The sequence below is a fragment of the Xenopus laevis genome, chromosome 5S, assembly GCF_017654675.1.
Source record: "Xenopus laevis strain J_2021 chromosome 5S, Xenopus_laevis_v10.1, whole genome shotgun sequence".
Classification (NCBI taxonomy): Eukaryota; Metazoa; Chordata; class Amphibia; order Anura; family Pipidae; genus Xenopus; species Xenopus laevis.
In genome coordinates, this window is record NC_054380.1 from 140,174,826 (window position 1) to 140,198,013 (window position 23,188).

Sequence of the window (23,188 nt, forward strand, 5' to 3'; positions counted from 1 at the left end):
CCCTGTGTTGTATTACACTAGTATTATTAGTTATTATTAGTACAAGTGCTAAGGAGATTCTTCCTTTTCTACTAATCCTGATAATAACCTGAGTGTAATGATGTAATGACCCAGCCCGGGTGTTACTCCCATTAAGGGCATTATCCATTGTATCCTTTTTTATTTCCTGCCTCCCCCGAGGCCTGAGATGATAATGTGTCCCATTTGCTAATCCATTGTGTTATCAATTGTCAGCGACACCCCTCCGAGCAGCCCCTCCGGCCATTATCCCTGGGAGCCATTAGCCTGGGCTGTGATCTCTCCTGTGGGCGTATGTCACTAACACATGGATGATGTCACTATTAATGATACGCTGCATTCATTTTAATAGTGATATCATTCTGTTATCATGGCAACTCAGTAGGATATGAATCTAGATAAGGTCTCGTGTTCTTTATTCCCTGACCCTGAGAGGAGTGATGCACTCTGGGAAATATGAGCAGATGGGGCAGGAGGAATACATGCAGGCGTGTTAGTGGTGTGACAGGGCCCCTCAGGCATGTTACTGTCATACATTATTCACACGGCTGCTTTCATCCTTCTTGTTACATGAGGACATTCAACCCCCCCCCATGTGTCTGGGGAATTAGTCTTTTCAGGCTTTTTTTTTACGCAAACTAAAATATATAGATATAAATGACAATAATCAGTTCACAGTAGTGCCATGGATTTGCGGCAAAATTCCGCGTTTTGCCATCTGCAAATTTGCAGCGACAAAAAAATTGCAAAAAAAAAAAATACCCATTGACTTTGCATTTGGAGTGAGAATAATTGTCAGACGTGTAAACCATTGTCACGCGTAAATAAAAATTTTGATGCCCATTGACGTCATTCATTTTTTGCACAGATTGGCAAATTTTTCGGCGAAGCGAAATGGGACAGATTCGCTCATCACTAGTTCACAGTCACATTTGCTAGCGCTGCTATGGGATATCTAGCCAAGGTTTGGGGTAAGATCACCATCTGGGCATCATGGGTAATATCAATGTTGTATTCAGTGTGTTCCTCCACTACAGCACAATCTTGGCCTTCTCTCTCCTGCTAAGGGCAAAATGCTGCAGAATTTCTCCCATTGTGGCCTCATCCACAGACTCAAAAGAAATCCCTCAACTCAAATAACAAGCACCCAGTCTCATACTCAAACATTTGGGTTTCTGAATTCACCCTACACTTGTACCCCAGCACCCCATGAAGGTTGCCCCGAACTTTTACCCACACTTATCCAAGCACTCTAACACCCACACACTCTCCCTCCCAGTGACATGAGATACTCTTTGGGGCAAATTCACTAAAGGACGAAGCACCTAACGCCATCGTTAATTCGCTAGCGTTGGGCATTATAGTTAATTCGCTGATTCACTAACGGACGCTGGCGTAAATTCGCTAGTGTTACTTCGCATCCTTAAACCTGGCGAATTTGCACAATGGACGTAACTATGCAGATTCACTGACGTGCGCATTTTTCTGAACGCTTCTTTTTACGCCAGACTTCCTTCGCCAACTCAGACCAGGCGAAGTGCAATAGAGTAGATAGGGATTGCTTCCAAAAAAGTTAAAACATTTTCTAAGTCCCAAAAAACGCTGGCGTTTTTTCTTTTTTTATGGGTGATAGGCTGAAAAAGATCGAAATTTTTTTTGGGGGGCTCCCCTCCTTCCCCCCTACATTTCCTAACTCATAGCACCTTAACTATACAGTGGGCACATGTGTAGGGCAAAATAAACATTTTATTTGCTGTTTGAAGGTTTCCCAGGCATTTGTAGTGATGCTACATATACCTCCATTGTAACTTCAATTTGGCGCCGTATGCAAATTAACCATCGCTAGCGTAACTTCACTTTGCTTGGCAAATTAACGGTAGCACATCTTCACAACCTTACGCTTCAGATTTTAGTGAATTTGCGTAGTGCTGGCTAAAATACGCCTGGTGAAGTGCGGCGAAGCGGACGCTGACGCAACTACGAATCTTAGTGAATTTGCCCCATACTCTCTCACACTGGCAGCATCGATCTGATTCGGTCGCAGGTGTATACTATGCAGCTGACATATTTACTGCAGTCTCCTCCCCCAGCTGAACATGCACCGGATGCACCGGATGCAAAGAGAAGATGCACAACTGATGGTTATGATCTCCCCCGATATATATTCATATCTATACACCGGGCCGCTATGTATCGGAGCCTGAGGAGGGGCAGTTGGTCACTAATTACAGAACTGGCACAGGCTGCCCATGAGGCTTCTCTTTAATAGGATTTAGAGGCTCCCTGGTGGGAACCTGATGTAGCAGAGAAGGCCCCATGCCCAGATAATCCATCTTGTACATGATGGGCACTAACTGTGCTAACTGTCATGCCTGGACTAACTGTCAGACTGGCCCCCAGCCCCAGCCACAAATTACTCTCTGCCCTGCTTACCCAAACCCTCCCACCAGTGACCACCTTTTTCTTGTGCATCATTTCATGTGTTTGGATGGGGGGAGTGCAGAGCTTGTGGGTAGCGGGTCTGACCCTGCCTGAACTGTGCCAAAAAGATCATTGCTACACAATACACATCTCCAACACTACTCTCTATACCCATATACAGTAAAATGATACAGGGAGTCCTCGGGGGTAACCGTATGTACCATGGGACTAAACATAGTAACTAGTCTGTATCAGCTTCTGACTGCTGCTACAGGGAGATTTTATAAAACTATGGCACAATAGGTATTCCCTGTACTAAGCACAATTCAGCAGGAACAGCCCCTAAGTTTGCTCATAGTCTGTACAGAGAGATCCCATAAAACTATGGCAGCATAGGTATTCCCTGTACTAAGCACAATTCAGCAGGAACAGTCCCTAAGTTTGCTCATAGTCTGTACAGAGAGATCCCATAAAACTATGGCAGCATAGGTATTCCCTGTACTAAGCACAATTCAGCAGGAACAGTCCCCTAAGTTTGCTCATAGTCTGTACAGAGAGATCCCATAAAACTATGGCAGCATAGGTATTCCCTGTACTAAGCACAATTCAGCAGGAACATACCCCTTAGTTTGCTCATAGTCTGTACAGAGAGATCCCATAAAACTATGGCAGCATAGGTATTCCCTGTACTAAGCACAATTCAGCAGGAACAGTCCCCTAAGTTTGCTCATAGTCTGTACAGAGAGATTCCATAAAACTATGGCAGCATAGGTATTCCCTGTACTAAGCACAATTCAGCAGGAACAGAAAATACAAGAAAACACAGAAAAAGTTTTTTCCGTAAAGTAAAGTAAAAATAGTTGACTGACATTTGCTGAGACCTGGATCATGGGGCAAGAAGCCGTGTATTAGCCCAAGTGGCATAATGATACCCCCTGCACTCAGGCCATTATAGTTCAGTAGAGAAAAGAGACCGATACCATTAGTGAAGTCTGTGACACACGTGTGGCCGGGAGGTGGGGAAACTCTCGCAGCTGCACATCTCATTTGGGAAGGGGAAATCCTCAGAGGAAGATGCAGCTGCCAGTGTAAGAGATACACAGAATTATAGATCCTTATTAGCCACTCGCAGGGGGATTCATCACTCTTACCTTTGTTTGGCTTTATGGGATTAACTAGAAAATCAGATTTATATTTTACAGCTTTGGCAAGAGAACTTGTTATGTAAGGTTTTGCTCAGTACAGGATTAAAGGGGAAGTTAAAGGGATTCTGTCATGATTTTTATGATGTAGTTTTTATTTCTAAATGACAACTTTTACACTGCAAATAATTCACTCTACAATATAAATTTTCATTCCTGAACCAGCAAGTGTATTTAGTTGTAATATTAGTGTGTAGGTGCATCTCAGGTCATTTTGCCTGGTCATGTGATTTCAGAAAGAGCCAGCACTTTAGGATGGAACTGCTTTCTGGCAGGCTGTTGTTTCTCCTACTCAATGTAACTGAATGTGTCTCAGTGGGACCTGGATTTTACTATTGAGTGTTGTTCTTAGATCTACCAGGCAGCTGTTATCTTGTGTTAGGGAGCTGTTATCTGGTTACCTTCCCATTGTTCTTTTGTTTGGCTGCTGGGGGGGGGGTGATATCAGTCCAACTTGCAGTACAGCAGTAAAGAGTGACTGAAGTTTATCAGATCACAAGTCACATGACTGGGGGCACCTGGGAAACTGACAATATGTCTAAATATAAAAAAAAAATCAGTTTGCTCTTTTGAAAAATGGATTTCAGTGCTGGAGAAGAATGTTTTCCCATGGCAGTATCCCTTTAACGATTGAAAGAGCTCTAGGGTGAAGACACACAGAGGTACTAGTAGCAACTACTTGTCACGGCTACAAAATAAACAATAGTGCTAATTGGCTTTACTAAGTCACTACAGGCCTTATTTATGAAAATCCAAAATTTTTGGAGTATTCAAATAAAAAGTCAGACCAAACTAGAATCCACAATCGGACCCCTTATTTATTATTAAAAAAACACGATTTAATCAGATCTGGGACAAACTCAATAAAATCGAGTGAAACCCTGAATCTTACAACAAGAGTTTTTTCCTATTTTTGCCTGAAAAGTCCAAAATAGTCGGCTTGTCGGGCTAATTTCTTTTCAGACCACAAAAACTTCCAAATTAGATAGGGACCTCTCCCATTGACTTATATACAACCTCGGCAGACCGGATTTTCAGATTCTGACTTTTTTCCATCCTCGGGGTATAATAAATCTCGAAAAATTTGAGTTTCTTTTTTCCCCACTAAAAATTCAGATTTTATAGTTAAAAAACTAAAAATTTTCTTGTTTTTGGCATTCGGACTTCCATAAATAAAACCCTATTTTAGCAGAGGCAGTTCTCAGTATTGTCTATGGCAGGGAATTTTGAAGCCACAAATAGTAGCTGCTACTAGTAGCTCTGTGTGTCTTCGCCTTTAGACTAATACAGACTTGGATCTATGTCGTTTCTAGCCATGGGGGCAGATTTATACCCAAATCATATTCCTACCATGTCACATCAGTATTAGTCAGTATTATCAGTATTAGAGGAGCATCAAGATGCAGGGATACTATACACACACAGGTGATTCCCATTTAGTCCACATAATGTAACGTCCCTAAGGGCCCCTGAATGGGACTGAGGCTGCTGTGGGAGCCAATGGAGTTTGTATGGGAAGAGCAGAATAGATATGTAAATGAATTGCAGGGAAGGCAATGGATCAATACACACTGTAGATGAGACATAAAGTGGGCTCTGCTATTAATGGCTAGTAAATCACTCACGCTGCCCAGCTGAATACAAAGGCTAATGGGCAAGCAAAGTGCCAATCAGAGGCTAATGAATTTCCCAGCGAGAGCCAAAGCTGATCAGACAAAGAGAGTCACAAACACGGGAAGCGAATGTGAGTGATCAGCCGCCCCGCAGAGCCGTTCCCATGCCCTGTCTCATTACTGGCCCCATTCCTGGCTACCGGGGAAACTATCCAGCTGGAAAGCAGAACCAGCATTGGGCTCATATACTGACCTGTCAATCAGAAGCGTTAGGGCTCTTACTCACTGGCGTTCTGAATAGACGCATGTCATTATTTCAAATGGGGCTGTATTCACTCAGGCGCGTGTAGGCGCCGAACGCGGCAAAAATGCAGCATGTTGCGTCTCAACCTGCGTTCGGCGCCTACACGCGCCTGAGGGAGTATAGCCCCATTTGAAATAATCACATGTGTCTATTCCTGCGCTCCCCTGAGCTTGAACGCCAAAAAACGGAACGCAGGGGAGCGCAGGTCAGAACGCCAGTGAGTAAGAGCCCTACGTGCAATCAGAAGTGTTAGTGCAATCAGAAGCACACCCGGGGTAGTTGGACTCAGGGGATTTGTGTAGTTGCACAAGAGCAATACATAGTTGTAGGTTACTGAGCTACTGACCTTCCCCAGTGCATTTACACCACCCAGTTCTGCTCGACACTCCCCACCCAGCACATTTCTACAGGACACCCCATTGCTAATTGCTGTTTCTCACTTTTATCTACCCACCATTTGAGGCAAGTAGTAAAGTGTCAGCTCTTCTGTTAGCATGAGGAAGGGCAAGTCAACTAGAGCAGATTCATTCAGCCCCAGGGCTCCCATGTCCTCGGGGAGAGATCAGTAGGAGTAGTAGCAGATCAGTATATTCCCAGTGTACTCCCAGTGTATTCCCAGTATATTCCCAATGTATTCCCAGTATATTACCAGTATATTCCCAGTGTTTTCCCAGTGTATTTCCAGTATATTCCCAGTGTATTTCCAGTATATTCCCAATGTATTCCCAGTATATTCACAGTATGTTCCCAGTGTATTACCAGTATATTCCCAATGTATTCCCAGGGTATTCCCAGGGTATTTCCAGTATATTCCCAGTGTATTGCCAGTATATTCCCAGTGTATTTCCAGTATATTCCCAATGTATTTCCAGTATATTCCCAGTATATTCCCAATGTATTCCCAGTATATTCCCAATGTATTCCCAGTATATTCCCAGTGTATTGCCAGTATATTTCCAATGTATTCCCAGTGTATTGCCAGTATATTCCCAATGTATTTCCAGTATATTCCCAGTGTATTGCCAGTATATTCCCAATGTATTTCCAGTATATTCCCAGTGTATTGCCAGTATATTCCCAATGTATTTCCAGTATATTCCCAGTGTATTGCCAGTATATTCCCAATGTATTCCCAGTGTATTGCCAGTATATTCCCAATGTATTTCCAGTATATTCCCAGTGTATTGCCAGTGTATTTCTAGTATATTGCCAGTATATTCCCAATGTATTTCCAGTATATTCCCAGTGTATTGCCAGTGTATTTCTAGTATATTGCCAGTATATTCCCAATGTATTCCCAGTGTATTGCCAGTATATTCCCAATGTATTCCCAGTTTATTCCGTGTATTTCTAGTATATTGCCAGTATATTCCCAATGTATTGTCAGTGTATTCCCAGTGTATTTCCAGTATATTCCCAGTGTATTGCCAGTATATTTCCAATATATTCCCAGTGTATTTCTAGTATATTGCCAATGTATTCCCAGTGTATTGCCAGTATATTCCCAATGTATTCTCAGTATATTCCCAGTGTATTTCTAGTATATTGCCAATGTATTCCCAGTGTATTGCCAGTATATTCCCAATGTATTCTCAGTATATTCCCAGTGTATTTCTAGTATATTGCCAGTATATTCCCAATGTATTCCCAGTTTATTCTCAGTATATTCCCAGTGTATTTCTAGTATATTGCCAGTATATTCCCAATGTATTCCCAGTTTATTCTCAGTATATTCCCAGTGTATTTCTAGTATATTGCCAGTGTATTTCCAGGATATTCCCAATGTATTCCCAATGTATTCCCAGTATATTCCCACTGGGCAGAGTATGAAAATGCATCAGACCATGTTCTTCTAAACCCACGCACGGCTGGGAATTGCTGAAAGGTCACCATAGATACAACTGGCTTGTTCTAAAGTAGATGCTGAACTACAACTCACATCATCCAACTTGGCAACAGATGATCAGTAGCTGGAGGGTCACTGGCACGGCTGCTCTTCAGGAATAAAGGGCTACACTATGGATATACAATATACACCCTATCTCATCCAGCTGCACTGACATGGGACACAGTAAGGATTTGTGCTTTGCTCTATATCACTCAATAAGCTCCTTGTTAGTAATCACCCCTCCCTCTCCCCCACACTGAGAATCATATTGTAGCACATCCAACAGTCCCCTCAATTTCCTACAGAAATATCCCAATGATTGTAATCCTTTTCTTAAAGTGCGTGTTAGATTATATGAGTCACGCAACTTTCAGAATCATGCATTGTGTACCCCCTACTGTAAATGATAAGGATATTAGAAGTCACTGAGGGGTTGTTCTGTGACCATATAAAGACACAAGGCTGCAGGCTGAGTTATACAGGGAACTCTTAAGTATCACTCATGTATTATAAGGGATAATGTACCCCCTACTGTAAATGATAAGTATATTAGAAGGAGGGGTTCTGTGACCATATAAATGCACATGGCTGTTATACGCTAAGTATCACTTATATACTGTATTTATGCTTAAATTGTGTAGTCTCAGCATATTTACTCAGTATTTATACAAGGGGGTGACAGGAGGTTATCGGTGTATTATAACAATATTATTGAACAAGCAGTTGCCCCTGTTGCTCCCCGGCCCTCACCCTGAGATGCCACCCTGAGCCCTTTGCTTCACAACAACATTCCCACTCATCTGTTTATAAAGGAGTTAAATCAAACAGACTATGACTGACAGAAGTCACTCATCAGTGGCACAGGGAGCAGTACAGCATTGTGGATAAGAGGTCCCATACCTGTATATTGTAGCATTGACGTGCCCCCTATAGTCAAGTCTTTTAGGGCTCTCAGATGGAAGTGCACAAGCACCAAGGGGCACTCTGTAACTCACAGCAGATTTGGTAAATAGCAGTTCTCTTTCTATGTGTACTGAGTAACAGCCTCCAACTCCCTGTAACCTGCTGGGAGTAAAGGTGGCCAAGTGCTTTTTTCCCCAATATGGCCGCCATGAGGTCACATGAAGTCATATGAGGTCACAATGATGGGAGACAGCCTGTTGGAGAGAGGACTGGGTCACCAAGCTGATTCACTCACTGATCATATGGGGTTGTTAAACTTGCCCAATTAACATCTTGTGGATTATTGGTCAGGTAGGGCCCCAAACACATGTATGGATCATCTTTAGGGATCTGCCAGGACTGGGGGTCGGGATTCAGACAGGTTTCGGCCTTTTTCAACAGGATTCGGATTCGGCCGAAACCTTCTGCCCGGCCGAACCGAATTCAAATCCTAATTTGCATACACAAATTAGGGGGTGGAGAATTGCATGACTTTTGTCACAAAACAAGGAAGTAACAAAATGTTCTACCCATCCCACCCCTAATTTGCATATGCAAATTTGGATTTGGTTTGGTATTTGGCTGAATCTTTCGTGAAGGATTCAGGGATTCGGCCGAATCCAAAATAGTGGATTCCCTATTTGTTAGCCATGTCTGGACTGGAGCAGTTGATGATTATCCATGTGGATCTATTAGTAGCACCCAACTACCATATAAGCTGTCAGCCAATCAATATCCACCAACAAGCAGCAGCTGTTCCATTGCAGATAATTGGACAATGAGAGAGCCAATAGACAGCAATGTATATCTCTTATTTACAGCAAAACAGCAGCAGTGTTACTGTACAGGGCATGGGCCCAGATCAACACGGAGTGTGGGGGTGTGTGTGGGGGTGTCCATTACCCACAATTCTGCATTAGCCACAGCTCAGCTGTCATTTTATGGACTTTATATGTTGGGGGCCCCAAATACAAATCACAGTGGAAACAATGTAACAGCCCTCAACTTACAATATACAGAGAAGGAATGTTCTGGGCACACAATAAGCTATACCCTCATACTGTACTGTCTAAGGGAATCAATATGGCACCTCCTCCTCCCATATGTATAAATACAAATATACAGAGAAGGAATGTTCTGGGCACACAATAAGCTATACCCTCATACTGTACTGTCTAAGGGAATCAATATGGCACCTCCCTCCTCCCATATGTATAAATACAAATATACAGAGAAGGAATGTTCTGGGCACACAATAAGCTATACCCTCATACTGTACTGTCTAAGGGAATCAATATGGCACCTCCTCCTCCCATATGTATAAATACAAATATACAGAGAAGGAATGTTCTGGGCACACAATAAGCTATACCCTCATACTGTACTGTCAAAGGGAATCAATATGGCACCTCCTCCTCCCATATGTATAAATACAAATATACAGAGAAGGAATGTTCTGGGCACACAATAAGCTATACCCTCATACTGTACCGTCTAAGGGAATCAATATGGCACCTCCTCCTCCCATATGTATAAATACAAATATACAGAGAAGGAATGTTCTGGGCACACAATAAGCTATACCCTCATACTGTACTGTCTAAGGGAATCAATATGGCACCTCCTCCTCCCATATGTATAAATACAAATATACAGAGAAGGAATGTTCTGGGCAGACAATAAGCTATACCCTCATACTGTACTGTCTAAGGGAATCAATATGGCACCTCCCTCCTCCCATATGTATAAATACAAATATACAGAGAAGGAATGTTCTGGGCACACAATAAGCTATACCCTCATACTGTACTGTCTAAGGAAATCAATATGGCACCTCCTCCTCCCATATGTATAAATACAAATATACAGAGAAGGAATGTTCTGGGCACACAATAAGCTATACCCTCATACTGTACTGTCAAAGGGAATCAATATGGCACCTCCTCCTCCCATATGTATAAATACAAATATACAGAGAAGGAATGTTCTGGGCACACAATAAGCTATACCCTCATACTGTACTGTCTAAGGGAATCAATATGGCACCTCCTCCTCCCATATGTATAAATACAATATACAGAGAAGGAATGTTCTGGGCACACAATAGCTATACCCTCATACTGTACTGTCTAAGGGAATCAATATGGCACCTCCTCCTCCCATATGTATAAATACAAATATACAGAGAAGGAATGTTCTGGGCAGACAATAAGCTATACCCTCATACTGTACTGTCTAAGGGAATCAATATGGCACCTCCTCCTCCCATATGTATAAATACAAATATACAGAGAAGGAATGTTCTGGGCACACAATAAGCTATACCCTCATACTGTACTGTCTAAGGGAATCAATATGGCACCTCCTCCTCCCATATGTATAAATACAAATATACAGAGAAGGAATGTTCTGGGCATACAATAAGCTATACCCTCATACTGTACTGTCTAAGGGAATCAATATGGCACCTCCTCCTCCCATATGTATAAATACAAATATACAGAGAAGGAATGTTCTGGGCACACAATGATCTATACCCTCATACTGTACTGTCTAAGGGAATCAATATGGCACCTCCTCCTCCCATATGTATAAATACAAATATACAGAGAAGGAATGTTCTGGGCATACAATAAGCTATACCCTCATACTGTACTGTCTAAGGGAATCAATATGGCACCTCCTCCTCCCATATGTATAAATACAAATATACAGAGAAGGAATGTTCTGGGCACACAATAAGCTATACCCTCATACTGTACTGTCTAAGGGAATCAATATGGCACCTCCTCCTCCCATATGTATAAATACAAATATACAGAGAAGGAATGTTCTGGGCAGACAATAAGCTGTATAGTTGTGCTCACCCCATATATGAGCTGGTAAGTTATACCCCATACTGCACCTTCCAATACAGTGGCCTGTGGCTATATACTGTCTCCTAGATCTCAGTTATATGTCCCGTACATTTACTTTTTCAATGTTATTTGAAGCCTACAGGCACTGTGCTCTACATTATGGAAGAATTCCCTTATTCAGAACACCCTATGTCTCAAGCATACCGCACAACAGATCCCTTTCAGCAGCATGTGACCCAGAGCTGTGCCTTGTATCCATGCTTCCCTGCCTCTCTGCTTATTAATATTGATCCCAAGCTCTCACCCTGCACCCCTGTGTAACCAGTCACATCATATCAGTGTCTCATGCATTAGTCTGTCACCCACACTCTAATTCACTCTCCAGCCACTCTAATGTCTCCTCTGTCACACACAGACCTGCCTGACAGACACAAGGGCAAACAGAAAGAAATAAGAAGAAGGAAAACCTAATATTCAGTTTACAAAGATTCCTTTTGTTGCTAATATTTTCTTTAAACATTTTGTATTTGTGCCCCTCCCATACCCTTTCGCTGTAATTTTTTTCCTAACAGCAGTCCTGTCCTGCTTTATGGCAGCTGAGATTCTAGCTATCTGTATAACAGAACATTCTGTCCCAGTGGCTGCACAGATCCTATCTGATCACCATTGTAAGCAGCAGTCCTGTCCTGCTTTATGGCAGCTGAGATTCTAGCTATCTGTATAACAGAGCATTCTGTCCCAGTGGCTGCACAGATCCTATCTGATCCCCATTGTAAGCAGCAGTCCTGTCCTGCTTTATGGCAGCTGAGATTCTAGCTATCTTTATAACAGAACATTCTGTCCCAGTGGCTGCACAGATCCTATCTGATCCCCATTGTAAGCAGCAGTCCTGTCCTGCTTTATGGCAGCTGAGATTCTAGCTATCTGTATAACAGAACATTCTGTCCCAGTGGCTGCACAGATCCTATCTGATCCCCATTGTAAGCAGCAGTCCTGTCCTGCTTTATGGCAGCTGAGATTCTAGCTATCTGTATAACAGAACATTCTGTCCCAGTGGCTGCACAGATCCTATCTGATCCCCATTGTAAGCAGCAGTCCTGTCCTGCTTTACGGCAGCTGAGATTCTAGCTATCTGTACAACAGATCATCCAGAGAAAATACACCTGCCTGCTGCACATGTCCAGTAAATTCAATAGACACAGGTTATTTCAGCAGCTGAACTCTGCTGGTAATGATTACAGCCTATTATTAGCCCTGAGATGCTATTATAAGGGGCTTCATGCTGACAGTAATCTGAGTGTATGTCTCTCAGGTTAGGTGAAATCAGCATTTGTCATTACGTGTGAGAAGCAATATACTGCAGGTATAGGCTTTGGGGATGCTGGGTGATGTTGCCTGGCAACAGTTCAATTCCCAGCATGCTCACCAACATCACAAAGCATAGGCTGATCCTGTAACTTGTAGCCTAGCAATAGAAACATTCCCAGAATCCACCAGTCCTAAGGCATAGTTATCAAACAGGAGAAACCTTTAACAAAAAGCAAAATGTCAGGCTCCTACTACAGATACAGGTCTGCTTCTATATGGCCAATGGCCACCATGACGGGGCCCACACCTGTGCATTATGTGTTGCCCGTACCAGAAAACAACACTGTTAATTAATTAAAGCACTAGAAAAGGGGGCTGGGGAAGGATGAAGGACCCAGTGGAGGGACACAGTGTTGGACTGGCCCACTGGGATAACAGAAAAACTCCCTGTGGGCCCAGGAGTCAGTGGCCTATTTCATGGCCATTCCCCTTTTCTATGGAAACAAAGAGGCTAAATAGATGGAATAATAGATTATAGTATGTAAAGAGACTAGGAGAATAGAGGTTGACTGAGGAGAGGAAGAAAATAGTACTGAAAGTGGGCCCCTGGTCTAATGTTTTGGGTGGGCCCTTGGTCTAAGGTTTTTTGGTTTGCCCCTGGTCTAAGGTTTTTAGGTGGGTTCGTGGTCTAAGGTTTTTGGGTGGGTCCCTGGTCTAAGGTTTTTGGGGGCCCCTGGTCTAATGTTTTGGGTGGGCCCTTGGTCTAAGGTTTTTTGGTGGGCCCCTGGTCTAAGGTATTTTGATGGGACCCTAGTCTAAGGTTTTTGGATGGCCCCCTGGTGTAAGGTTTTTGGGTGGGCCCCTTGTCTAAGGTTTTTTGGTGGCCCCTGGTCTAAGGTTTTTGGGTGGGCCAACCACCCAATCCCTCTGCTGCCAGTGTCCCAGCTCTACCATAAAACTAGTCGTGATCACAAGTGATAAGTACTGAGGAAACAGCCCCAGATTAGGCCACACCATATCCATGCACTTCTGTTCTTCTGGTGATGTTACAGACCAAGTTCTGATTGGCCCTTGAGCATGTGGAATGTTGGTATTTGGGGGCTCTGTGTACATGAAAAAGCAACTAAGTTTATTGGGGTCTTGGGTTCACTCTTTAGGTGCTACTGTTTGGCCCAACTCATCTGTGTAAATGCTCTTCAGCTCATCTTGTGTGAGTAACCACCAAATATGCACGGGGGGGGGGGATACGGACTGGACATTTCCTTTGTACTCAGATATGCAGCTAATTCATAAGACTGCACTGATATATGTGCGAATAAAAGTGATTGGGGGCTGGTGGGGCTGCAGCACATAGAATTGCCTGGTCACAGGGAGATGCAGATAGAAGCAGGCGAGGGAGAAGGAAGAACTATAAGGGTGCTGAGAGTAGCGTGCTGGGAGTGTGTGTGACATATAGTTGTTATTGTGCAGAACAGCAATGTGACATTATCCAGGGCTGAACTACACAACACTACCTGTCACATTGGAAGTATTGGGCCTCCATGATGTTGCTGCTTCTTCCCTATTAATAACATTGGGGTCAAGTATCATTTTTACCAGTTAAGCCGGTAAAATACTGGCTGGGTGGCAACAATACTCATGGGCTGCTACATGGAACACTGCAGTATCCCCCTCACAGAAGCTAGTCCTTAGGGTCACATATACTAACTCCAAGCCATCATTATAAATCCCTTATTCCATGCAGGGGCCACATCCAGATTAAGGTGAGAGACCTGCCCGAGTTTAACATGATCACCCCTGGGAATATCTAAAGTGTCACCTGACTTTCAAACAAGCCACCCAAAGCATGAGCAGTGATTGTTGGACTTTTTTGGTTCAAGGTTGGAGGTCCAGCCTTTAGTCAGGGCCCAGCCATCCTCATGACCAGGTTGTAGAACATCAACGTATCAGTAACGCAGCCATAATAACAAGAAGAGTAGCAGATATGTGTTCAACCCAATTTTCACCCTAACTGACCTTCTAGCTGGGTTTTAGCAGTCTCTCCAAATCCGAATTATGGGACAACCCTTTGTTCTCCAGTGACTTTCTAACTACCTCCACCCCACTAGGTAAATCCAAGTACAAAGCTCCTGTCTGTAATCACCAGGTATCAATCTAGAGACCATAATCTCACCTGTATCTGTCCTGGTTCCTCTCTGGCCCCTCACCTTCCCTATAAACAGGATATGCATCTTCCCGTTCAGGAGTAATCATTATTTATAAAGTGCCAACATATTCAGCAGCGTTGTACAACAGAAGGGAGTATCCATCAAACATAAAAATCTTGCCAATACAGGAGGTCAAGAAGGTCCTGTTCAATAGAGCTTACAATCTAAAGACATCAGATGTTGGATGTGTGTGGACTTTCACAGATACACATGGCAAAGCATTCTGGGAACTGTAGTTCTGAGCCATTTATTGAAATGTCAGAATTGCCAACTGTACTAAGAGAAGGCACAGAAGTCGTGAAACCCCCATGACATTCGGGTGATGATCTCTTTACACTAAATGGTAAACTGAAATGCCCAGATTGGAATATTTAACATCTAGGAGAAAGATCTTAGTCGGTAGTTCCTGTGTATGATGTCCTGTCTAAAATCACTGCCTCGCCCCTATTATTGGGCCACAGCTGTGAACATGATCAATTAAGGTGTGTGTTGCATGGCTGCCTAGAAACCAGTGCAATCTGCAGCATACACTGTGGATTTTATATTTGCCCATTACTAATGGGAGGAGGTGGCAGCCCTAGTCCTATTTGATCACAAGAAAGCAGACCTTTGTGTTCAGCCCTCCATTGCTATTAGACTACAACTCCCAGAATCCCACTGACAGCTGGACTGATAAACAGATACAGGTACTTGTAGCTCAACAACATTAGAGGACTGCAGGCTGATCACCTCCCCCATGGTTCACCTACATCTAAGCAAGTAAACAAATACATGTTTTTCCCAGTGGACTCCCAGTGTAACTTACCTTGAATTTCACAGCCAGCATCTCTGTAGCCTTCTGCTCCTTAGTCAGATCATCCATCATCTTCTCTTTCTCTTCTATCAGCTTCAGTTTCTCCTCTGCCAATAGACTGTGATCGTCTTGGATTGCGGCCTTCTCCTGCTCAATCCTCTCTGCCTGCTCCTTCAGGTAACATCCAACGTTCTTCTCGATGAGTTTGTCTTCATTGTCTTCTTCTACCTCTGTATCTGGAGTTCCGTCTCCATCCACTGACTTTAATCTGCGGCTGTTCCTTCTTCTCTTCTTACTCAGCATCCCTCGTTTCTCTAGCTGGGCTTTTAGTCGAGCAATTTCTTCTTGGAATTCCCTCAATAAGGTGTCCTTTGGGTCCTCGTTGATTCTAGGCTTGTTCTTGATGTTCTTAGCCCTATTGGCAAATCTGAGAGTGGACAAGGTCTCATCATAATTGACTGAAGCTGGACCCAAAGTTGCCACCATAATTGTTTTTGCGTTGCCACCCAGAGAATCCTGAAGCAGGCGGGTGAGTTTGGAGTCTCTGTAAGGAATATGGGTGCTCCTTCCATCAACCAGAGCTGAGATCACATTTCCCAGTGCTGAAAGTGAGAGGTTAATTTTTGAAGCTTCTTTAGGCCTGTCGCCATTTACTCCTGTTTTGTTTTGTCTTTCGCTGCCAGCTAAATCCACCAGGTTGAGTTTGCCCACTCGGATATGCTCTTCCCCATCCACTCCCATTTCACTGCACTCCACCGTGATAACAAAAATGGTGTGGGACCTTGAACTGTGCTCATTCATGTTGGTGCAGGCTACAGACCGCGACTGGTTGCCCAAATTCATGACATGTTCGATCTCCTTGACATTCTTTGTCACATAAGAAGAGAGGTCCTTAATGTAAACCCCGGTTTCGGGATTCTCCTTGAGTTCTAGCTTCTTGTTCTGGTCTTTGCACAAAAGGTCTCTGATTTCCTCCTGGTAGATTTCGAGGTAAGACGCCCTGACCAAATACTGCTGGTTTTGGGACCGGGAGATGTGAGTGAATATATGGTCAAAAGTGTTAGGGATCACCCCTCTTTTCTCGGCCTCGGCCCAAACACCTTGCATAGTGTAGGTCTTTCCGGTGCCGGTCTGCCCATAAGCAAAGATGGTGCCATTGAATCCCTGCAGTACTGAGTCAATCAGAGGCCTAACGGTCTCATCATACAAGTCTGCCTGCTTTGAGTTGGCATCATATACAGCATCAAACGTGAACGTCTTTGGCAGTTCCCCTGGATTTGCCCTTGGATGCCTCATAGTCAGCTGCCCCAGCTTAATATCCATAGCAACAATGCTGTCGTACCCAGCTGCCTCCTCTCTCCTGTTGGTAGGGCGGCATCGGACCACTACCTTGAGGGCCTCGCTGCTCTTAGCTTTGCTACTCATCTTGACTCTCCTCCTCTAGTGCTGCCCCTGTCTGGTGCTTTTGTTTATCCCAAGGCAACACTCAGACACACCTCAGAAATCACGGAAGCTCCGGTACATCTATAGTAAGGATTTGCCCTCCTCCCCTCCTCACCTTTGCTTTCCTGAACAGAAGGATCTACTGGGCGTAATAATTCCCTGGTGGCATCTCCTTAACAATTGCAGGAGCTTCATTGCTCGGCCCCCATGAGATAGACAGCAGCCGTTCTAGCTTGTACGGAAAGGGAAGGGGATCTGCAGCAATAATGAGAAAGGGGGTAAATGAGAGAAGAGAACTGTACCCAATCCCCCCGGTGTCCGGGCAGTCAGTGGCAGTGCCAGAGACAAATCCTGGGCAAGGTTCCTGGGAGGCATCTGGAAACGCCTAGCCTTCTCCTCAGCTGTGGATGCTCATTCATTGCAGTGCCGCGGCTGCTGTTCTGAGTGTGTGAGAGAATGACAGGCAAAAACAAGGACGGGGATGAGGCGGGGTCTGGGAATGATGCTCTTGCTGCTGTGGTGCTCTGGGGGCGAGTGGGTGGGGGGCAGATGCCTCTACTGAATGCTTTGCTGAGCAGGAAAACTGCCAGATAAGACACAATGCTCAGCAGCAATGCCTGCCCACCAGCTCAGCTCACTTTCACGAGAGATGTTATCCTGCAGAGGAATTCTGGGGGCTGTAGTTCTCAGCTGACTGCTGTGTATGACAGCTGTATCACTAAGTGCAAGCAGAGATTTAAAAAAAGGCCACTGATTAGCTGAAATGTCACAGAGGGCTGGCTGGCATAAAGCACATGTCTGTAGTGCAATCTGTCTTCCTCCAAGTATTGCACTACAACTCCCAGAATCCCTGTACGGCCAAAGAACTGCAAAAAATCAGAAAAATCACAAGGGATTTGATATGTGTGGATCCCTAGCAGGCCTTCAGACTGGGCCCCCTTAGCTCATAACAAGGTTACAGATACATAGAAATATTGGGGTAACAGTCACCCTGATATAGTTCCAGAGGTACCCAGGGTACAAATAAGCACTCACCCCAAATCTCTCCCTAACTGGCCTTCAGACTGGGCCCCCGTAGCTCATAACAAGGTTACAGATATATGGAAACATTGGGGTAACAGTCTTCCTGCTATAGTTCCAGGGGTACAAATGAGCAATCACCCCAAATCTCCCCCTAACTGGCCTTCAGACTGGGCCCCCTTAGCTCATAACAAGGTTACAGATACATAGAAATATTGGGGTAACAGTCACCCTGATATAGTTCCAGAGGTACCCAGGGTACAAATAAGCACTCACCCCAAATCTCCCCCTAACTGGCCTTCAGACTGGGCCCCCTTAGCTCATAACAAGGTTACAGATATATAAAAACATTGGGGTAACAGTCACCCTGCTATAGTTCCAGGGGTACCCAGGGTACAAATAAACACTCACCCCAAATCTCCCCCTAACTGACCTTCAGACTGGGCCCCCTTAGCTCATAACAAGGTTACAGATATATAGAAACATTGGGGTGTCACCCTGCTATAGTTCCAGGGGTACCCAGGGTACAAATAAGCACTCACCCCAAATCTTCCCCTAACTGGCCTTCAGACTGGGCCCCCTTAGCTCATAACAAGGTTACAGATATATAGAAACATTGGGGTTATAGTCACCATGCTATCATTTTAGGGGTATCCAGGGTAGAAATGAGCACCCCAAATGTCATGCTAAATAGTCTTCAGTTTGTTAGGAACCCCCAGTGAGTATATTACTGACCCATTACTCTAGGCCAACTCACATCTTGAAACAATGAATCATTCTTCCTCAGATTAATGCCGGGTGTATGGGCAGTAAAAAGTAGAGAAGATGATGGTGGGGGTGCACCCTGCAGAAAGGACGCTGCACCTGCTAACAGGGCAGGGACTTTACCCCCTAGTGAGTTTTACCTTTCATTCAACTTGTAGCTGGAAGCAGGGCTGCCATCAGAAATCATTGGTGGCCATGGCCTCCCACCTTACAAGTTAAAATTAAACATTGGTGGTCAGGGGCCCCATAGAATATTTAATAAAAAAAACATTGGTGGCCAGGGGCCTATAGAATATTAAAATAATACATTGGAGACCAGGGGTTTAATAAAAAAACAACAACATAACATTGGTGTTCACTGGAACTTACCCTAGGATCCTTTCGCAGCTTTGGGTCTTTTCACACCTTCGGGTCTTTCTGCGCCTTCCGGACTTCGGCTCTTCTGGACTTCGGCTCTTCTGGACTTCAGCTTTTTGGGACTTCAACTCTTCGGAACTTCAACTCTCCGGGACTTCAACTCTTTGGGACTTCGGAACTCCGGCTCTTCAGGACTTCAACTATTTGGGACTTCGGCTCTTCGGGACTTTGGCTCTTTGGGACTTCGGCTCTTCAGGACTTCAACTCTTCGGGACTTCGGCTCTACGGGACTTCGGCTCTTTAGGACTTCGGCTCTTCAGGACTTCAGCTCATAAAGACTTAGGCTCTTTGGCCCATGAATTCGGCGCTGTCAAGCGAGGCCCGGCTGTGCTGCTCTTTTTGAATTAGCTGGGCCTCCCTTGACATCATGGGCCAAAGAGGCGAAGTCCTGAAGAGCCGAAGTCCCCCCCTTTAGGCCGGGCCCAGCACAACAGTACCACCTGTGCCCCCCTTATGGCGGCTTTGGCTAAGAGTAATGCATTTCAGATATTTGACTTGCATGGTTTGTCTTGCAAGGCCTGGATATCTGGGAATGCTCATATAGGACTAGACTAGGTGAAAAGGAAAGTTGGCCACAGGCAGATTTTGGGTCTGCCATTGTTCAGTACAGTATCAAAGCACTTGAAAGAGTCCTTGTTGTCTCCTATAGAGTTAAATGTGAAAGGCCTGAGAGTTTCAGTCCTAGATTTCTAGGGAGTTGTCCAACCTAAAAAGCTCTTGTACAAATATTTAGATTTAAACTGACACACCTGAACCCAACACAGAAACCAATAGTCCAACCTGAGCTTTGTTATTATAGCAACCAATCAGATGTGTGTGTTCATTACACTAACTGCATTAGACCAGTAAATGCTAACTGCTGATTGGCTGCTGGGGGTTTCAGGACTGTGCCAAAAGTTTCTTCTTTTACTACATAAAGTCCTATAGAGACTGCAAAACAGCCATAACCAGCACTAGAACACATCATACAGCCCTGGAAATTGGGAAGAAGTCTGGGGTACTGGCCAATATTGTGTAAACTCCCAGAATCTCAATAACAGCCAAAGGCTGCAGGGAGTTATACTTCAGCCAGAGATCAGTATTAAAAACTAACAGGCAATTACTTTTTCTAATACTCGATACACATTCCATAGGCGGAGCTATAATATTCCAGATGCTGCCATTATATCCCCCAAATTCCGCTCAGCCCCCTGCCGGCAATGTGTGCAAAGGATCGACCTTGAGCAAGGGCACAGGCACTATACGTGGCAATATCCCAATGGATGGAAAGAAACTTGAGATAGGCACAGCTATGCACAGCTGGGAATGGATGGTCACTAAAGAGCAATGGCATCTCCTTATGTCACCCAGGGTGGGGGCTACAGAAATGGGCTTGAGGCCAGTCTTAAATTTGTATAGAGGAGATGCAGGGTCCCAGCACTGACATAATAAAGCAAGATTTCTGCACTTTCACTTGGAAATGTCTGTGCTTCCCACTGATCTCCTGTGCTGATGGTGAAATCTCCTTTCCTCCAGCCTCATTAACTGCACTGACCTATGGAATACAGACAAGGAAAGGCAGCAAAGCTACTAAATAAACACTCAGTTGTACGAATATGACTTGTGTCTCCCCTATAAGCCCCCCAATTCTCCCAGTAAGCCATATGTATACAATGAAATTGAGATACAAGTGACGTACCAGCCTCTCTGCCAGGGAACCCTCATAACAAAAAACTCTATTTTCCCTGTTCAGATGAAAAAACATGAATTGATCTCCCTCTAGTGGCCAACTGATTCCCTGCAGATGGATCTTGGGCCCAATTTATGAACCATTAATGACAATCACTTGAATGTTTCTTACTTATCCTATTTATCTCAATCCTATTCCAACCGAAAAGTTTTATCAGCCACTGAAATGCTAAATCATGGGATTTCAGTAACATTGTCCTCCTTCAGCCAAATCCCCCATTAATACCATCCTTCTGGCTTTCAAATGGACATACTGTATTTTCTAATATCAGCCCAATAATGTAGGTAATTGTCACAATTAACAAAGCAAAAAAAAAGTCACTGAAAAAACTCGGGAAATAAACATTGGAATAGCCTCTATTAACAACTTTAAAAGGATACTGTCACGGGAAAACACATCAGTTAATAGTGCTGCTCCAGCAGAATTCTGCACTGAAATCCGTTTTTCAAAAGAACAGATTTTTTATATTTAATTTTTGAAATTGGGACTAGACAAATTGTCAGTTTCCCAGGTTCCCCCAGTCATGTGACTTGTGCTCTGATAAACTTCAGTAACTCTTTACTGCTGTACTGCAAGTTGGAGTGATATCACCCCCCTCCCTTTTCTACCCCAGCAGCCTAACAACAGAACAATGGGAAGGTAACCAGATAGCAGCTCCCTAACACAAGATAACAGCTGCCTGGTAGATCTAAGAACAGCACTCAATAGTAAAATCCAGGTCCCACTGAGACACATTCAGTTACATTGAGTAGGAGAAACAACAGCCTGCCAGAAAGCAGTTCCATCCTAAAGTGCTGGCTCTTTCTGAAAGCACATGACCAGGCAAAATGAGCTGAGATGCAGCTACACACCAATATTACAACTAAATACACTTGCTGCTTCAGGAATGACATTTTATATTGTACAGTGAATTATTTGCAGTGTAAACTGTGTCATTTAGAAATAAAAACTACATCATAAAATCAAAGACAGAATCCTTTTAAAGGAGAACCAAACCCTTTTTATTTTAACCCCCTCCCTGCTCCCCCCCCAGCCTAGGTGTTATCCTGGGTAAATGCCCCTAATGCTTTACTTACTCCTTGTTGCAGATTCAGGGCATCGGAGTGAACGGGTGCCGCCTTTTTCTCTTCAGTAATCTTCGGGTCTTCTGCTTTGGTAATTTCAGCGCATGCGCAGATCAGCAGATTGCGCCAACTGCGCATGTCCCGACACGCCGCTCTGTTCCCGAAGATTGCCGAAGAGAAGAAGATGGCACCCGCCCTCCCGGTGGGCATGGAGCAGAGTTTTAGGGTGCAACTGTTTGCTTCCCTGAAGTCTGTGACCCATTTCAAATTCTCTATATTTTTATATAAATGTGACCTAAAATATCTGATTTTCAAACAAGTCCTAAAAGTCGATGAAGAAAACCAAGTTAAATGAATGAAACGACAACAATTACATTTGGTCATGTATTTATCAAAAAGATAAATGATCCAATAAAATCTCTGTGTGTGGCAAAAGTAAAGGTGGCCATACACGGAGATGTCGCCAAACGAGCGGATCTCTCCCCGATATGCCCGACGGGATTTTTAGTCCTATCCGATCGAGATCTGGCCAACTTTCGGCCAGATCTCGATCGGGGAAGCCTGTCGAGGGGCCCCATATATGGGCCAATAAGCTCCCAACACGGTCTGTCCTCAGCGTTTATCGGCCTGTGTATGGCCACCTTAAGTGAAGTAAGTGATTATGATATAATCTGAAGGTAAATTCTGGTGTTAATGGCAGGGCCGCTGCTCCCATTAGACAACTTGAGAAACTCAGGCCTCAGGCGGATTCAGCCCCCGAGTAACAGCCGCTCCTGGTAACCTGTTAAACCCGAAATTTGTCTCTTGTAGTGCACAGAGCACAATTGCACTCTCTACACTAGCGATGCATCCCAGGAGCTGCCTCAGTTGTAAGGGGCAGAGAATTGCCCTTGGTTAATGGGATGACCGTCAGGTGTTAGTGAGAGACACTGATTCATTTAAAGAACAGGGATCCAGCAAATGATGTGATGTGCGGGCCGACCAGAAGCCCATGGGTCGGGCGGTTTTGGGCCGACTTCCACCCATTGTTCTCTGGACACGGACAGATTCGGGCTGAATTTCTAGTGCCCCACTTTTTATACTCTCGCTGGCGTGCTCTGCCCTCTTATTGATGTCACAGTGTGGTTTGCATAAAAATAGGGGTGCTGCTGGGCAAATGCTGCTGGGCAAATGCTGCTGGGCTGGGTTAGGGTCGG

General features: G+C 44.2%; 1 protein-coding gene across 2 annotated transcripts in view; it reads right to left on the reverse strand.

The window, feature by feature from the left end:
* Positions 1-17,605, reverse strand: part of LOC108718312 (kinesin-like protein KIF3C) — a 31,618-nt gene extending 14,013 nt beyond the window's left edge. Inside the window, exon 1 of one of the 2 annotated variants that reach the window (XM_018266049.2) lies at positions 15,567-17,605. In XM_018266049.2, the coding sequence (XP_018121538.1) occupies positions 15,567-16,979 (1,413 nt within the window). In that variant the 5' untranslated portion in view covers positions 16,980-17,605. The remainder of the gene's footprint in view (positions 1-15,566) is intronic. The other variant, XM_018266048.2, reaches the window with a different exon arrangement.
* Between the last annotated feature and the right edge of the window lie 5,583 nt (positions 17,606-23,188).